At 39.5% G+C, this 17,807-nt stretch overlaps 1 protein-coding gene across 2 annotated transcripts; it reads right to left on the minus strand.

The window, feature by feature from the left end:
- Positions 1–583: 583 nt before the first annotated feature.
- On the minus strand, positions 584–16,201 carry LOC119723678 (phosphoenolpyruvate carboxykinase, cytosolic [GTP]-like). Of its 2 annotated transcripts, none has more exons than XM_038194465.1 (9): positions 16,096–16,201; positions 9,519–9,722; positions 8,886–9,070; positions 7,385–7,588; positions 6,601–6,788; positions 5,336–5,674; positions 4,497–4,680; positions 3,182–3,277; positions 584–2,998 (listed from the first exon to the last, which is right to left on the minus strand). In XM_038194465.1, the coding sequence occupies exons 2-9, from the start codon at positions 9,716–9,718 to the stop codon at positions 2,541–2,543; spliced, it is 1,854 nt and encodes a 617-aa protein (XP_038050393.1). In that variant the 5' UTR covers positions 9,719–9,722; positions 16,096–16,201; the 3' UTR covers positions 584–2,540. The 2 variants fall into 2 exon arrangements, with proteins under 2 accessions (XP_038050393.1, XP_038050392.1); XM_038194464.1 differs by lacking the exon at positions 16,096–16,201 and adding an exon at positions 14,942–15,089.
- Between the last annotated feature and the right edge of the window lie 1,606 nt (positions 16,202–17,807).

Genomic DNA, 17,807 nt, shown 5'->3' on the forward strand with positions numbered 1-17,807 from the left:
ATAAAAAAAACACCATATTGATAAGAAGAAAAGAAAAGGGCAAACAGATCCTCGAATCATACGCTTAGGAAACTACTGACCAGAAAAAATTTCAATTGTCTCGCACTGTGAATTTGTCGACCATCTCCCACAATGCACTGGGAAAAATGAACTCTCCATAGCAAACTCTTGGTGGCGCACTGCATTGTGAATTGCCCGAATTGGTTACATTTTTGTGGATGTTCGCTGTTGATACTTCCAACAGGCCAGGGACACAGCATTTGCACAACTGGATTTTTTTTTCAATTTGGGCGACTCTTTCCAGGATGCCTATAAAGAAATTACCATATTTGTAAATGTTGACATTTTTTGGTAGCACACTCAAAAAATACCTTTTGTATAACCCGTTTACTCCTCATCGCCCAAACCACAGTGCCTGTGACTCCCTGTACTGCCCAAATCCGCCCCAATACTGGATCTTTTTGGATTCATTGGGGAATGAATACAATGTAATACAGTGCAGTGCTGGTTCTAAGGAGTTAAATTCGATAGTGTTTTCAAACGTTTTACCTGCCTGAATTATGAGAATGGACGCGCAAGTTTCCACTTCTATGCAATCACATCTGCGTTTTATTTGCTTTCAAACGATTACTTCAATGCATATATCAAAGCAAAGGGTAAAAAAGGTCTTGGAAAGATCTAGAGGAGAAAAATACACAATTAAGTTTTACAGATATACATATTCACCCTGTTGCTGTTAGCTAATCAACCACACATTTATTGCGTTATCTGTTTTGTGCACAGCATCGAGGGTACTTCACATTATACATGTTATAACTACCACTCAGTTGGCACGAAAATACTCGCGGTAGGTCACTTCACTTGACACCAGATATAGTTTTTATATCACATCGACTATATCTACTCAACAAAACTTGATTAGGTTGTGGAAAAATAAGACAATGTACTAAAATAGAATAGTGATCCTCAGGACTTATGTTACAATTTGTGCGAATAGCTTAGAAACAGTTGCCTACCCTTAAGTTAAACTTAATATTATTCGTTATCTTTAAAAGCCAGTTTTCGCCAACGCTGGTCGGCCGACCACCGTTGGCAAAATACAATTTTTCTTGAAAATGTCAGCACACCAGGAGCCATGAATTTACAGGATGCTTTAGACAGTCATTCCCTAACAATCCAGTAAGGAATTTTGTGACAATTTGATCATTTCGTTTTTTTGATGTTTGCAAATGTTGTATCTTCCCTTTAAAATGATTAAAACAATCTTTCTCTCTTCCGTTTGGTGGTTGCAAAGAACAGTGGCGAAAGTTCGATAGCACAACTTCAAAAACTCAGCCAATTTCCTAAAGTAGTACAAAGTTATCAATCCGTTTGTAAAGTAATTTCAAGAATGCGATATAAAACACAACTAAAGTTATGATGCTGCACTCCCGTCATACCACAGGTGTATACACATTGTTTTGGCTGTTTATGGCCCAAACATGATATCATGTGTTCACAAGTTATAAAATGGAGGTAGAAGTTTTGGTCAAGTTTCAAATTAATGAGTTGTTGGAATCTTACCTCCCTCCTCCACCCCCTTAAAAAAAAATGGTTAAAAAGGAAAGTTATTCAACAGTTTGCATTTACAACTACTTAGGAAGAGTACATTTAGTACATTGTAATACAAGTATATATCACTGTGTTACTTTCTTTTTGCTTACATCAAATGTGAAGTACACATGTATCCGCTAAAGGTTCAGTCATGCTGCATAATACAATCACTTCAAGAACATCACCTAAATACCGCAATTAGAGACTAAGTTTTAGTAACTTTTCTTTGTATACTTTTCAGCCTTTTCACGTTCACTTGTTTCACAATGAAAATCAAATCAAAACACACATCTTGTAATTCTAGTACATTTTGCTGATGCTATTGTGTTTCTTCCGTTTGTACACCGGTTGGTCCAAATTATTTGGTAAATTATTTTTGTTTTTACTTTACTGCATTAACTTGTAATACTGTCATTTTTTTTGTTAATGCCAACTTATTTTGTGGCAGGAGTTGATATGAAATATTCCTTTGAGGAATAATAAAACTTGGCTGTCGAACAGCAGCAAATTTCATGTTTAAAACTCTATATTCTTTAATATCTAAATAAACATTGTTAATACTCTTAGTAACACTTTTTATTTCAGGAAATTCAATTAGGTTTAAGCCTACAGTTTCACGCTAAGCATAATATATTGACTGCAACCGTAAGATCTTCAGCAGAAGATTTTGGCAGTTTGGCCGATGTCAAGTTTATAAACAGGAGTCGGCTCTTTCTCAACGTAGTATTAGTACTCTAGGCTCAGTATTTCTATCAAGCCTGCTCAACCAAAAAGTTAGCCTATAACCTGATGGACCTCTATAATCTAGTGGTCACCACTGTTAGAGCACAACTTATGTAACTTGATTCCTGCCTTTGGATGTTCTTGTAACAGGATTTCAGAAAGTTCCGAGCTCAATACTACGTCAGGAAGGCCAAGCCCTTGTTTATAAAGACAACCTTTGCTTCTTACATGGCCTTGACACGTTCTTCCAGGGCGTGTAGCTCATCTTTCAGGCCCTGAGGTAGGTCCGTGCCGATCTGCTCTTCGAAGTACTTGCGGTTCTCCTCCACCTCGTTCAGCCAGAACTCCTTGGGGAGGTGCAACAGCGCGTCCATGTCCACCGGCTTCTCAAACCCGCTGGTGTCGATGGTGCCCTTCTTGGGGACGTACCCGACGGGTGTCTTGTCGGCCACGTCGTCGCCGTTGCAGCGCTTCATGATCCAGTCCAGGACCCGGACATTCTCACCGAACCCAGGCCAGAGGAACTCACCGTGGTCGTCGACGCGGAACCAGTTGACGTGGAAGATCTTGGGCAGCTTGAGGCCCGGCTTGTCCTTGAAGTTCAGCCAGTGCTGGATGTAGTCGCCGATGTTGTAGCCGAAGAAGGGGCGCATGGCGAAGGGGTCGTGCATCACCTTCTTGCCTGATAGAGATTTGTCGAATTGAAAACAAAATTACCATAAACCGTTTGTACATTTAAGTTTATGACTTGCTTAGGTCAATGGCGTATATGTATTGAGTGTGTCTGTTACCTATTTACATGTTGTCCAAGGTATTGTTTTAAATCTTTAGGCTCATTTACATATTGACCCCTGTGACCTCTCACCTTTGTGCTCAGCGGCTGCAGTGGACTCTGATTTCATTGTAGCCGCAACAAAGACGCCATGTTGCCAACTGAAAGTCTCGTACACAAGAGGTACTCCTAAGTAACAAAAAAAATGACACAATTAAAGCTGCCTTTTTTTTCTTTACACAACTTGCACTTCAAGTTGTGTTCCCCTACACACGCTTTTTAAGGCCAAAAAAAAAGTCTCCGGTTTCTGGTATGGAGCTTGCCTAAAATGTGGTGCGGCGACGCGGCTTTTTTTTTTTTTTTTACCTGTTTTTTTTGCTTCAAATGTCGGCTGATGACTGCAAATGGTGCCCGACTAAACTTAGTGCAAATATTATGGGAGACCAGAGAGGCCACATAAAGCTTATTCTCGATCATAACGCCATCTAAAAACACGTTAAAATTGTGCAGCAGCAGGATTCCAGTCAAACCAGTGAGTTTGGCGGTTTTGAGACTACATCTTTCATTGAAAAAAAAACTTTTTCATTTTGCAGATGCGCATGGCTACGGCGAAACGTGCGCATACCAGAAACCGGCGACTTTTTTTTTTTGGCCTAACAAATTAGGCCAAAAAAAAAAGTCTCCGGTTTCTGGTATGCGCGCGCGTCGCCGTAGCCATGCGCGTCGGCAAAATGAATAAGGTTTTTTTTCAATGCAAGATGATGTCTAAAAACCGCCAAACTCACTGGTTTGACTGGAATCCTGCTGCTGCACAATTTTAACGTGTTTTTAGATGGGGTTATGATCGAGAATAAGCTTTATGTGGCCTCTCTGGACTCCCATATATTTGAACTAAGTTTAGTCGGGTACCATTTGCAGTCATCAGCCTTTAGTCCGGCACCATTTGCAGTCATCAGCCTACATTTGAAGCAAAAAAGCCGCGTCGCCGCACCACTTTTTGGGCAAGCTCCATACCAGAAACCGGAGACTTTTTTTGGGGGGCCTTATACTTCTTTTTTTTTCTACAAATAAATTTTGAATTTGTACGTTTTATTCTAACCTAAAAATCGCTTTGAGAGCAGACCGGCTCCCGGTCCATACATTATCGATACTGATTGTGGGGCGGGGACCAGCCTTCCTCGCGATAATGGAATTATTGTCTGGCAGCCAATGAATTGAAATTGTAATTTAATTGTAAAGTAAGAATTCAATAACTAAACATGGGTTGATGTCCTATTCAAAAATAAATAACTTTTGTATTGCAAGAAAAATAGCAATTTATAGAGAAGGAATCTGTTTTTATATGAAACTCGAAAATAGCACGTGGAACACAATATTAAAACAAATATTTAATATAGAGATCGCTCACCCTCTGGCCTGCGTCCACCGAACAAGATGGCGTCGATGGGCACGCCTTCTGGGGACTCCCAGGCGGGGTCAAGGGTCGGGCACTGCGACGCCGGGGCGCAGAATCGCGCGTTGGGATGGGCGGCTGTCACGCCATCGGCCTTGGACCAGTTCTCTTTGTTCTTCCAAGTGGTGATGGATACACCCTGAGAAAAATGAATATCAAACATCATATTGGTTGAATTATTACATTCATAGATTCTGACCACTGCTGTCAGCGACCAAAGCAACCTCTTAACCCTAACTCCCCAGAGGCATTTTTGCCGGGATGTAGCCTCAATCCTGCAAAATCCTCCAACTGCCTCCATGTAAAAATAGCATATACAGCCTCAATCCTCCAAAATCCTCCGTTATTTAATGAATGTGGTCCTTGGAGGGGTGACCACAGCCTCAATCCTGCAAAATCCTCCGGCAATCACTGTCAATATGTTGAGGCACGGCCAGTGACATCCTGGAGCAGTGCGTAGGATTTCAAGTAAAATATAGGCCTTTATTTATGCACGACTGAGCATAAACAACACAAGGTTCATCCTAAGACCTTGACACAGCGCATCCTCCGAAATCAGCCGCACCTTTTGCCATATAGCCTCAATCCTGCAAAATCCCCTATTTTACAAAGAGGATTTTGGAGGATTTGGGAAGGTTAGGGTTAATGTTGTCCTCGTGAACAAATAATTTTTGTATCACGGCAGCAGTAAAAAGTAGTCTATGGAATAGACCTTTGCTGTCAGCAAAGGTCTATGATATGCAAGTCAAGGCAAGTCTAGTCTTGCTTGTTTGTTTGTTTGTTTGTTTGTTTACCTTTGTAGTCTGGTCCTCCAGTCCCTCCCAGTAGAAAGCGCCCTCGCTGGTTTCGGCGACGTTGGTAAACAGAGTGTTACTCTGGAAGGTGTGCATTGCTTTTGGGTTGGTCTTGTCGGAAGTCCCCGGCGCCACGCCGAAGAAGCCATACTCTGGGTTGATGGCGCGCAGACGCCCGTCCTTGTCAAACTTCATCCAGGCGATGTCGTCACCAACGCAGTCCGCCTTCCAGCCCGGCAGGCTTGGGGTGATCATGGCCAGGTTGGTCTTGCCGCAGGCGCTGGGGAAAGCCCCGGTGATGTACTTCTGCTCTCCTTGGGGATTGGTCAGACGAAGGATCTGGAAAATGTAGAGGAAATAGCCAAATGAAATCAATGTTAGAATGTAAGGCATTCTGGCAAAATGAGACGGAACTGGGCACAGGCCTTGGTGGAGAAAAGTGAAGAAAGAAAAAAAACTGAATGGGGGGGGGGTGATTTTTTTGACTTTTCAGATTTGTAATCTTTGATATGTCTACTACACATATTTAAAACGAAATAGTATAAGTATCTTGGAACAAAAGTGTTTTCAGGAAAAATAAACTGGCTGATTTCAATTTCACAACTACAAAACAGTCAAAACCTTTAAAAAAGCCTTTTTCTCAGTATTTTGCTTTTCTGACTAATCAGAATTTAAACAGCCATAAATTTGTCATTGCCATGGCCAACTCAAGTGCAACAAACAGTATTGTATGGAAAATGTTACTCTCTTTCCTAATACCCACGAACCCTCATTTCAACCTCTGCCTAGCTCCGTCTGATTTTGCCAGGATGCCTCACAAATATCAAACCCAAATTTCACATGGTGCAGTCAAGCATGTATCTTAATCAAACTTGAGTGCTCATGCATTGTCTCAAGAGGAGGAAAGAAAACCCAGGAATTGTCACGGAGAAAACCCATCGAATCAGGCAGGGGTACAGTTCTGCTTAAGATTTAGGAACCTCGGCCCAATTTCATAACTCTGGTTACTATAGCAAATTATGTGTTTACTGTTAGCATATTTCAGAGTTTAGAAAGCAATTTGTGCTTTCAAGGGGTTAGCACAGAAAGTTTCTGCTTACGCTGTTAGCACAGAATAAGCATTAAGGCAAAGCCGTGAAATTTGGCCCAGATTGGCCAGAATTCATGTAAATAAAAGCAATGCGAGGATATGAGATGAATGTAAACAGTAGGAATATATTCTCTGTAGTAATATATTCTCTCACGGATTAAACTTATTGACTTACCAGCATGTGTTCGGCCAGCCAGCCCTCGTCCCTTGCGATACTAGAAGCGATGCGGAGGGCAAAGCACTTCTTGCCCAGGAGAGAGTTGCCGCCGTAACCGCTGCCGAAGGACAAGATCTCTCGGTTGGCTGGGACGTGGGAGATGATGGTCTTCTCTGGGTTGCAGGGCCAGTTGTTGAGTGGTGGGGCTGGTGAAATCAAATCCACCAAATGAATCATCTTGAATTTCATGTTAATATTTCTTGGACGGATGAAAGGAAAGTGAAAGGAAAAGATAAAGGGCTGCGATTGGGATTGAAATCATTTGCCTGGCTATCAGTCATCATGGCAAGACCTCAGTTAAAGGCTCAAGGGCAAAATGATTCCAATTCCCAAACTACATCAGCCTTTTTTTCACAACATGCAGGATGTTGCACAGCTTACATAAAACAGAAGTGAAATTGATTAAAGCAAGGAACTTTGTCACAGTGTCCAAAAATGTTGTTGTGAGCAATTGGGTTCAATTTTTGTCCTGTCTCTGTTACATCTGACATGTACAATTTCATAATTCTGGGTGCACTCCTTATTGCAGTATTCCTCCAAGAGTGATTATGAATAGCAAACTACCTACCCAACAAATACAAAAAATATTATCAAAGTCATTAATGATACTGATAAATTACAATATTCAGAGGTCACCGGGACAGGAGAAAAATATCACACTTTGGACCCTAAATTTATAGCATGACCTACTTGAAAACAGAAATTTAAAGAAATGCCAGGGATAACTCTTGAAGACACTCACTCGCCATGGGCAGTGGCTGGCCGACCGAGTGCAGACACTTGACAAAGTCTCCGTCGCCGAGCACGTCCAGAGCTCGCTTGCCCATGCGCGTCATGATGCGCATGCTGGCCGTCACGTACGCAGAGTCGGTAAGCTCAATGCCGATCTTGGAGAGGGGAGATCCAAAGGGCCCCATGCTGAACGGAACCACGTACATGGTGCGCCCTTCAAAAGATGGGGGTCACAAAACATAATGATGAGACAAACGGATCTTGTAATTGTATTCAAGTCTTGAATACAGGTCTTAGTATCGTAGTTCTAAGTTTGCAAAATATTTTTTCAGGGGCTGCAATACTTGTACATGGTTTGAAAGAGGTCCTATTTTTCTTGAAATTAAAAAAAAAAAAAATCAAAGGTTTCTTTAAAATTGCTTTACAACTTGCTTAATTTTTACCCAATCCTAGGAAAACAATTGATATGGGGTAGGGTGGGAGTAGGGAGGAATGTTTGCAGTTGTGGACTGGGTGAATAATATAGAGATGACATTGTCGATTTCAATCAAGGTCCAAATATTGGAAAAAGTCCGAAAGATGAATTTCTTCCTATATCAATAATGTTTTTCTCTCAGATTCAAAAGGTCTGTTTTCAGACAAAAGTTTGACCATGAAAAACATGATTATAAGTAAATTAGATTTGTTCACTTTACAACGTGATATTCAGTGTGCACACTAACGTTCATCCTTGGATATTTTAGAGTAGACATAAGGTCTTTACTCAGCCTAGGACATACCTCACAATATGCCAAACGTTACAATCTATTGAACTCAGTACCCCTAAATGTTGTATACCATTGGAAAGCTCTTGCACTGCAGAATCCAGATATATAAATACCTCAATTCTTAAAAAGTCTGACTTAAAGCTCATTTTGTGATGTCAGACAGGTCACAAATGTCACTCTGCAAGGTTCCCGTACAGAGCATTTGTGATGCGATCAAGCTAAATGAGTCATTTGTCGACCCTGGTCAATCTTTCTTTCTTTTTTACAGATTTGAAAAGAGCACAATCTCAGCTTTACTGCTGTGAAAACCGCATGTTGGTACCATCTTTAGTTCAAAAATTATGGAAGTCGGAACACCAAAAGATGTGATAAAGTGATGTGATGAAGTGATGTGATGAAGTGGCCTTATTTTGGCCTGAATCTCCAAATGAAAGTTCCTGACAAATGACTCATTTAGCTTGATTGCATCACATTTATAAAAAGTCCTTACTGGCCCCTCCTCAGTTGTTGTAGACAAGTTAATCACAAGTCCTGACAAGTCCATCACAATTAAGTCATCCAGTCTCAGGTCCAAGCACAAGCGATTCAAATAAACTGTAACAAAAGGCTCTCCTTTTGATATTATTCACCCCCTGATTCTGATAAATACACATCTGAAGTTGTCCTGGATTGGACTAAAACAAACACTACCCTTCCCCTCCCCACCCCTTACCCCCACCACCCTGAACCACACAAGCAGCTCACCCTTCATGCATCCGGGGAAGCGTTCCCCCAGCGCCTTCTGCAGGTCTTCCGGTGACATCCAGCGGCCCACTTTCCCCTCTACCCCTTCTTTGGGGGTGGGGATGGTGTCCCTCTTCTTGGGAGTCGAGATGACCGTCTTGCTCTCCACACGGGCGACATCCTTGGGGTCTGTCCTCACCAAATGGCTGCCGAGGAAAAAACAACAATTCCAAATTACCAGGGAAATTTTTTTTATGGAACTGAGTGCTCACAATGCTGATGGAAATGTGTTAAAGACTGACTGGGGCAGTTTCACAAAACTGTAGCCTTCCGAGGTCTTTTTCTGGTTGTTCCTCCTTGCTAACCATCCTTTGGGCGCACTTAAACTTTTCATCCATATACATTCATTGCACCCAAAGCAAATTCTAGAAAGTATTCATCCAGTTTCTTCCTACACAATGCATCGCTCTGGACTCTTAATCTCAATTTATTAAAAATCAATCTTATCTTAAACTCTTACTTTTACAATTTATCTTATTGGTCGCATTTATTCTAATATGTAAGGTTGATTTTGACTTCAGGTTGAAAACTGAGATTGGCCGTTTTTAAATTAAAATTTCCGACTAAAACTCAGAGTCAGAAGCCAAAACTCACTTGTTGTCGTATTTGGTGAGTTTCTTGAGAACTCCTTGCTCCACCATCCCGGTCAGCATAGCTACATTCTCCTCTTTAGATCCATCGCAGATGTGGATGTAGGCCGGCTGGCACAGCTGGGCCTTCTCCAGGACATACTCCTTGACCTTGCGCGGCAGATCATCCAGGTTGCCATGGACTACTTTGGGAAGGCTTGCCATATTACTGACATGAGGGAAAACAAACCAAAGAGAGAAGAAATAAGAATTTGGTAATCAATTGTGAATTAACCTTGCATATATTTATAAAGGCACGTATCTAACAATACTGGTGCCCAAGGTTCTACGTCTTCATTACCCCTTCTCATTGGCTCGGTGGACAACTGCACATTATTGCCCCCTCAACGGTAAGAATGGGAGAGTTGGGGGAGGCCACTCTAGAGGAGTGGCATTCGAACGCATTGCCGACAATTGCCATACATTGCCATACACGAACGGACAAGTACGCACTCGCAGTGTGTTCCGTCCATGGGGCTCTCAAAAGTGGTAAAAATAGCGCCCTCTCTTGTTCCCGCACGGAGCGCGTAATACACTCACAAGACCATCTACATGTAAGCTGCTTGGGGAGTATGCTGCCATTTCAGATTAACCATCTCTGCCCTCACAGGTACCCATTTACTCCTGGGTGGGGAGAAGCAATGAAAGCAAATTGTCTTGTCCAAGGACACATCACAACCCCTCGGGCTGGACTTCAACCCATAACCAGCAGAATTACCAACATAACTTCAAGTTCAATGCTCAAAAACCTGATGCTGCAAAAAAAATTTGTTAGGGGACTAAGGGGAGTGCCCTTTTACTAAAAGCAGAAAAATTGATGCATGTAAAGCACTACAGGGGGTGAGAATATATAGATTCCAAGGGAGTGCCAAGGGTGACCCTCTTGTAAGCAAATGAGTACCCTCCAAATCATTCCATTGGGAGGCTTTTGCTGATGGGGATTTGCATCCTCCTCTAGCCTATGTATTCTATGAGGAAATTGCACTTAAAATATGCACCTGATTAGGGTCCAAGGGGATACAAATATTTTAAGTTCAATTGGGAACAATTACAAATCGGACATTGTTAAATAAATTATAATAACCATAATTGGCATTACTAAAAACACATGTACACATAACTGAGAACATAATTTAATTGCCCTAAATTATTTCTCAATGTTAAAGGGAAGGTACAACATTTGCTTTTGCTGCAATTCTCAGAAATAAATGGATTTGGAGGATTAGTATGTTATAGCAAATATTGTTACACTGACGTTTTTCACGTTTTGGGTTCGTAGACGCTGGAAAAACCAAGAAAACCAATCATATTCTTGAAGTCTTGTTCCCAGACCCCACTTAAGTTGAAACGGAGCAATTTATAGACTTTGGGGAATGTAAAATCAGAGAATCAGTCTGGCAGGCTTGTACCTCTTCACAGGTATGTAATCAATTGCAAAGAAAATGCAGATGAACTAAATATGAAAAATTAGGAGCACTTTTTGAGAAAAAAAACACAGTTTTCTCCAATGCTGGTCGGCCGACCAGCGTTGGAAAAACACAATTTTTCTTGAAAATGTCAGCACACCAGGAGCCACAACTTTACAGGATACTTTAGACTGTCATTCCCTAACAATCCAGTAAGGTATTTCGTGATAATTTTGTTTTTTGTTGTTTGCAAATGTTGTATCTTTCCTTTAATTGTCTTCAGAAGAATATTTCTTTGGCCTGCTAAAATATGTAGTCTAAAGACCTGAGCACTAATTTTATTCCATTTTTAGAGTAGAATGACAATGTCTATTTGTTGCCATGCTTGGATGTGCCATTACAAGTTGTTTTTTTCCTTTAATATTACTATCAACACTTATTTATTATGTTTACTTGCATCAAAAAAACAAACGATTCTCAGCCATTTCTCAAATTTGATACGATATTCAGAAATTCATTTAAAAATCTCAACTAGGCTAGAACATCAACGGTACAGACCACGTTTTTATATTCAATAGATTGGTCAATATGTAGCAAGGCTATTTACACAATATGGAACTTTAGGATTATTTCTCCTAGCATTAAAAGCGTAAATTAATCCCTTGCAAAATACTTCAATATATTTGCATGGGAGATTTTAACAGAGATGAGCTTCTAAGGAATATCAATTTAATTCTCTGTTGAAAGAAACATAATGTACTCCAAGTCATTGACATGTCTGGAAAAAAAAATAACACTAAAAGGCAACCTGGGTTAATCTATACAGTCTGGGCAATAAATTCAATCATTTGAAATTACAATCAAATATTCATATTTCTGAAGGAAAAGAACGGCACTTTACAAAAATGTGTTTGAATTATGAAAGCAGCTTTATCAAAGAAGCGCTGACGGTGATGTTATTAAACCATTAAATTAAACCTTAACTCCCTTTGCATGAAACCTTTTTGAATTCTCCATAATTCTCCACTAATGGCACATTCCTTTACACTTGACCTTTCAAGGAGCATTAAGCCTAATGGATGTGAAGTGATAATGTCTCCATCCCCCCCCCCCAAAAAAAAATCCTGAAACAGCCTCCAATTCTCCTGGTGGATTTGGAAGGACCTATGAGGGTTTAAGTTGATGTTTGATAATAAAATAATGTGGACTACTCGAGTATCACTAGCACTCTAGAAAATCCCTAAAGTATAGGCCTACTGACTGGTTCCAAACATTCAGGAAATGCATTTTGCAAAGTCTGCTAATTTAAAAAAAATCAGAAGTCTGAACAACGTGGAAAAAAATAGGATGCCCTTTTGGGCTTAATTTCCTGTAACCTGAGGGGCTGTGCTGTGATGTCACTTTAGACAGTAACTGGATACATTCAGGGATATCCTGTACAAATTACAAATTTTAAATATTCATTCTCAGTGCACATCATGCACTAAATCAATACAGAAACTTCACCCCCCCCCAAAAAAAAAATGGGGGGGGGAATTAATCTGCCCCTTTTTTGTGGTCAAGTACATGTATTACACTGACATTTCTGCAAAGCTAAGGCCAAAAAAAAAAAGTCTCCGGTTTCTGGTATGTGCGCGCGTCGCCGTAGCCATGCACGTCGGCAAAATGAAAAAGTTTTTTTTTGCAATGAAAGATGATGTCTCAAAACCTCCAAACTCACTGGTTTGACTGGAATCCTGCTGCTGCACAATTTTAACGTGTTTTTAGATTGGGTTATGGTCCAGAATAAGCTTGATGTGGCCTCTCTGGACTCCCATATATATTTGCACTAAGTTTAGTCGGGCACCATTCATGCCATTTGCAGTCATCAGCCGACATTTGAAGCAAACAAATCAGGTAAAAAAAAAAAAAAAAGCCGCGTCGCCGCACCACTTTTTGGGCAAGCTCCATGCCAGAAACCGGAGACTTTTTTTTTGGCCTAACTAAACCTTTTTGATTGCAAATTATTCAAATTAGCATAAAAATGATGAAATCTGGACATGATACTGATAGTGGGACAAAAGGGCACGTGAAAAATGTTTGTGGCACTAGCCCTTAAAACCAAATATTGACCTTAACTTAGAGACCTTTCTTTTCTGGAACTGTAACTGTATCCTACTGTGCAGAAACCAAATATAGCAGGCTTTGTCAAGACCTGTGCACTGTTGTCCTACATTGGAGCATGGTAGGGTTTAAATAGTATCTTTATTAACAGCTTTCACTCCAAATTTGCAGAAACTAGAGCCATTTGAATACTACATGTACATTCTTCCCTTTTATTCATTCAGGAAGGCATGATGGAGACAAATCATCCACAAATGATGAAATTTTAGACCGAAGGGCATTTTCGTTTCTTGCGGGAAATCATATAGATCCCTCAGTTCTACTAGTACTGGGTTGAGGAAGAAAATGCGATGGGTGCCACTCAGGATTTTTTTAGCTTAAAGGTCATTCTCAGGTTCAAAGATCACAAGGTCAAAATTACAGTGTTAACTCTTGGAGAAGTTGCATACAGGTATCTTATTAGATATCAATTGTAAAAAAAACGAAACTTGTAACTAGGACAAGGTGGATTATTTCTGTGGATGCCACCATTAATTTGAGGCACAGCAAACAAAGGCTGTGGTCACGTGCTATGTATTATGTTACGCGATACGTGCACGCCAAGCTTGTCTAGGTTTTATAGATGCCCGGCCAATGCCCAAAACACTGCATTCGAATTGACCAATCAAATATTTAGTCCTGATTTAGGAATGAAATGACGTCACAATGTAGTAAAGTCGACTCTGATTGGCTGAGGTGCGGGATCGCATAAATCTGCATGCTTTGCCTTAGATATCAGACGTTTAATATACAGGAGACTGGGCTCTGAGGATAACGGGTGATACTCAGACTAAATGTTCTAACTATAAAACAAAATTAAACTTAACTTTTTTGGAAAAAATGACAAAGAAATATAACTTTGACATAGCTTGAAATATCCAGCGCAGTAGGCTCATGACATGGGGAGACTGGCGCGGCAAATCTCCCTATGTCATGAGCAGTTAGCTGGAATATTTCAAGCTAACGTTTGCCCTTTTGGGGGGAAAAAAGAAGTCAAAACTTAATTTGTGCAAATGTACCATGGAGGAAGGAATGGTCCATGGACGAACCAAACCAAAGTTCTAACTTTGTTGGGTGTTTCAAAACAACAGGAATAACCGTTATACTATAGTACAACAACTTAACAAGTGTGAAAAGTAGCACTAAGCTACGGCAACGATAAACATAACGGTGTTCAGTTATTTGTGCACATCACACAGTGTGCCGGGGTTTTCACTTTTTAGGCTAATTTGTTCCAAAAATGATAAAGGATCTAGTTCCAAATGCATTCTTTTTTAATCAAATATATTCACAACGACTGGTCACATTAAATTGAGGTCACATTAGGGTAATCCTTACTTTTAGGACACCTCTATTTTGTACGAGTTCTGTTCACCACTGACTTTTGCAGATGACTGTCCAGTACCAAAGTGACTTTTGCAGGCTAAAGAAGTCTTTTTTCTTCAGACAAACTCATGTTAAAAATTGTTAGCTATAATTTTGAAAGCACTTTCAAAGAAAATGCTCGTACAAAATAGAGGTGTCCTAAAAGTAAGGATTACCCACATTAATTTGCTTGTGGTGCCAAAAATGGCGGCGGGAATGCCGCATTCTTATGGAAACATGAAAATATAACCAAACATTTTTTACAAAATATTAAATATTTCGGAACATATTGAACAGTAGCAATGGGATACGGCCAGTGCAGTAGCACTGCATACTGTTTCGCCCGCGCCCGCCCGGCACATGCCATTTACTAAACTCATGAAACTAGGCCTATTAAAATTTGGATGTCAAATATAAAACCATAAAATGAGTAGAAATACACAAAGACGAGCTACACCAGCCCAACAACACTCACCTTGAGACGTTTGCCGACGTTGTTTATCAAAAACGGATCCCAGAATAGCAGAAAATCCTCCCAGAAAGAGTGCAAATACCTGGACGATATGCCCAAATAACAGTGGCGACCCCAGCAGACGGATTGCTTTTATACCACAGGTTGGCCCGGCTGCCTGCATGCGCATGCGCTAAGCCAGGGGCTGGGCAAAATACTACCCTTTGATTGGCTTATGATAGACCGGCTCATGAATAATAATTATGAGCACACATTGGCTGCACGTAGACCTCGTACAGATTTTTCCACAAACCCGTAGACGCTACGTGAACTCAAACTGACCTCGTTTTTAGGTACACAAATAAAACGACCGCGTGGTGGTTTACTGCATACTGTAATAATGTACAGGTTGTGTTGTTTTCAAACAATAAATGCATCCAAAGGTCAACTTCTTTTCCGGGTAGTTTCAAATTATTTACTGAGAATTTCGGAACCGTCACGATTTTTCTAGATAATTTAAAAAACATTTTTTCTTGTTTACGACTAATTTGCGAGTAGACTTTATGGATGCAATTAGGAAGTGTTTTTTAACAGCTAGTTTTGGAATTCTTTCCTATAACTCCAGCTGGCACTTTTGCTCACGAAACATTCAAATTTTTTTCAAGAAAACCAAAATCTTTATTAGACCTAGAATTAAAATTTTGTTCAACTTAGCTTAGTTCCTCAAAGTTTATGCAAATATCAAAGACCAGGTTCTCAAAATTAGTGAGTTTATGACACAACTACAGTTGAACTATTAAGATCAAAATAATTCGTGCCTTCGCCTGATTTTTTTTTCATTACAGAACTGACACTTATGGGAGGAGCTATATTCTTGGTCCCGCCCAATTCATAGTTTTTCAAAGGGTCGACGAGACGACGACCAAAAAAAAATATTGGCCTGTAATTATTATGATAACTTCTCCACAATTCCCTTACGCAAAACACCTTTTAAAGTTTTAGCTGAGATGTACATGTATGTAGAACTACAGCTGGAATACAACAAATAAATAAAAAATAATTAAATATTAAAACTAAAAAAGATTAGTTTTATAGTTTTCCATCAAGGCCAGTATAAATCGTAATTATGTGGGAGGAAATAAACTATAATAATGCTTTCAAGAAAGTGTTTGACTTACGTGCAAAAATTCAATGCTTCCAGAAAATCCAAACCGTATAATTGCCCGATGCTAATGCAATGAATGAATATAGTCCGCGTGCACGTATACCAACATTTTTACACGTAAAATATGCAGACAGTGAACGTCCTTGGCCCAATGCCCGAATCAGCTGATCGAGTTGTTGTCTACGTGCCAAGACAAAGGTCATCAATGGTTGACCATCACTGGGGGTCAAACGGGGGCGTGTCAGACTAGTGGCGATGCTGATTGGTCATTTGCACGTACATGCATATCACCAGGTGCCTGTCGTCGAAGCCAGTCAAGAAGGTGATTGGTCAACATAAACACGTTAATACATTTTATAATGAGTTCCGCGAAAACTAGCTCCTTCCAAGGAGGGCAGTATAAAGCGAACAAAAGTCGTGAAGAGGTCAACTTTTACGTATATATTTTGCATTTCCTTCACCTTTATTAACCCATTGCATTATCCTTGCTAAGCTTGTATATCTCCAGTTTATCGGTCCTTTTCATGTCATAATCATGGAGCTATAAAAAGGAGTGTTTATATAGCTCCATGTCATAATTGAGGGGGGGGGGGTCCCGGGAATTTATGCCTTTGTTCACTACGGTTTTTCGTTTTTAGTTCAACTTTGTCAATGACTTAATCCATCTACGCACGACTAAATAAATTATATAGTTCCATCCTTTTTGTCACTATTTTTCTACCCTTTTGGGGTAGTTTTTAGATAATGATTAATCACTTCCAAATGTGTTTACACTCAAAATATTTATTTTGATTCTACTTACTGGTAATTATGTGTATCGTGTTCAAAAGATTGAACAATAATAATTTGTACAATGAAAACATGAATTTACAGCTGATCCTGAAATTTCAAAGAACAAGAAGCAAAGTAATTGTTTTTGGTCAAATGAATGTTTAATTGCGGTTGTTTTTTTAAATCAATTGATAATTTTTACATCCAACTGATAAGATATTTATTATGATGTATAATTAAGGAATAATATGAACACTTGAACACACTTGACTACTCAACAGGTTTATTTCACTGTGAATTCAGAATACTTGTACTCTGTTTACACAATGTCATTGTTGGGCGTTAACAGTTACATGACTTCTCAAATTACTTTCACTATATAGAAACGGAAGGAAAAACTACAATGATTTTTTTTTTTACTTTGTACTGTTAGATCCATGGTAAGATCTCATCATGCAATGTTGGCAGTTATTTCATTTCTGCAAAATGACAAATAAATTACTGCATCTGTAACTTTGCAGAACTGAACTATCTGGACGCACAGTTCATTTTGCAATATTTACTATTTGAAAACAGTTTAACCAAAATACTGACATAGACAACTTGTATGCTTAAATATTTCTTATATATCCCAATAACGATAATTCTGACTAGAATATTCATTAGTCTATTAGTAAAGATAAAAAACAAACAAAAAAAACCTCAGCAAATAAATAAACTTTATAAAAACAAAAATTAAAATGATCCATGTTCAACTCAACTATTGTTATAAGTGCACTTGGAGCATTTATGTAAAAAAGAAATAGTACACAATCAACACTGGCTGGAATTCAACTCTCACACTAAATAAAAGTATTTTCAATAGAAGTATGTACATAATTATTTGGGATAACTGAAAGAACACCTTCGAATATGGACACTGACTTTATTGCAAAACTTTTTTTCACATTCACA

The sequence above is a fragment of the Patiria miniata genome, unplaced genomic scaffold (genome assembly GCF_015706575.1).
Source record: "Patiria miniata isolate m_02_andy unplaced genomic scaffold, ASM1570657v1 HiC_scaffold_17, whole genome shotgun sequence".
NCBI classification, from domain to species: domain Eukaryota; kingdom Metazoa; phylum Echinodermata; class Asteroidea; order Valvatida; family Asterinidae; genus Patiria; species Patiria miniata.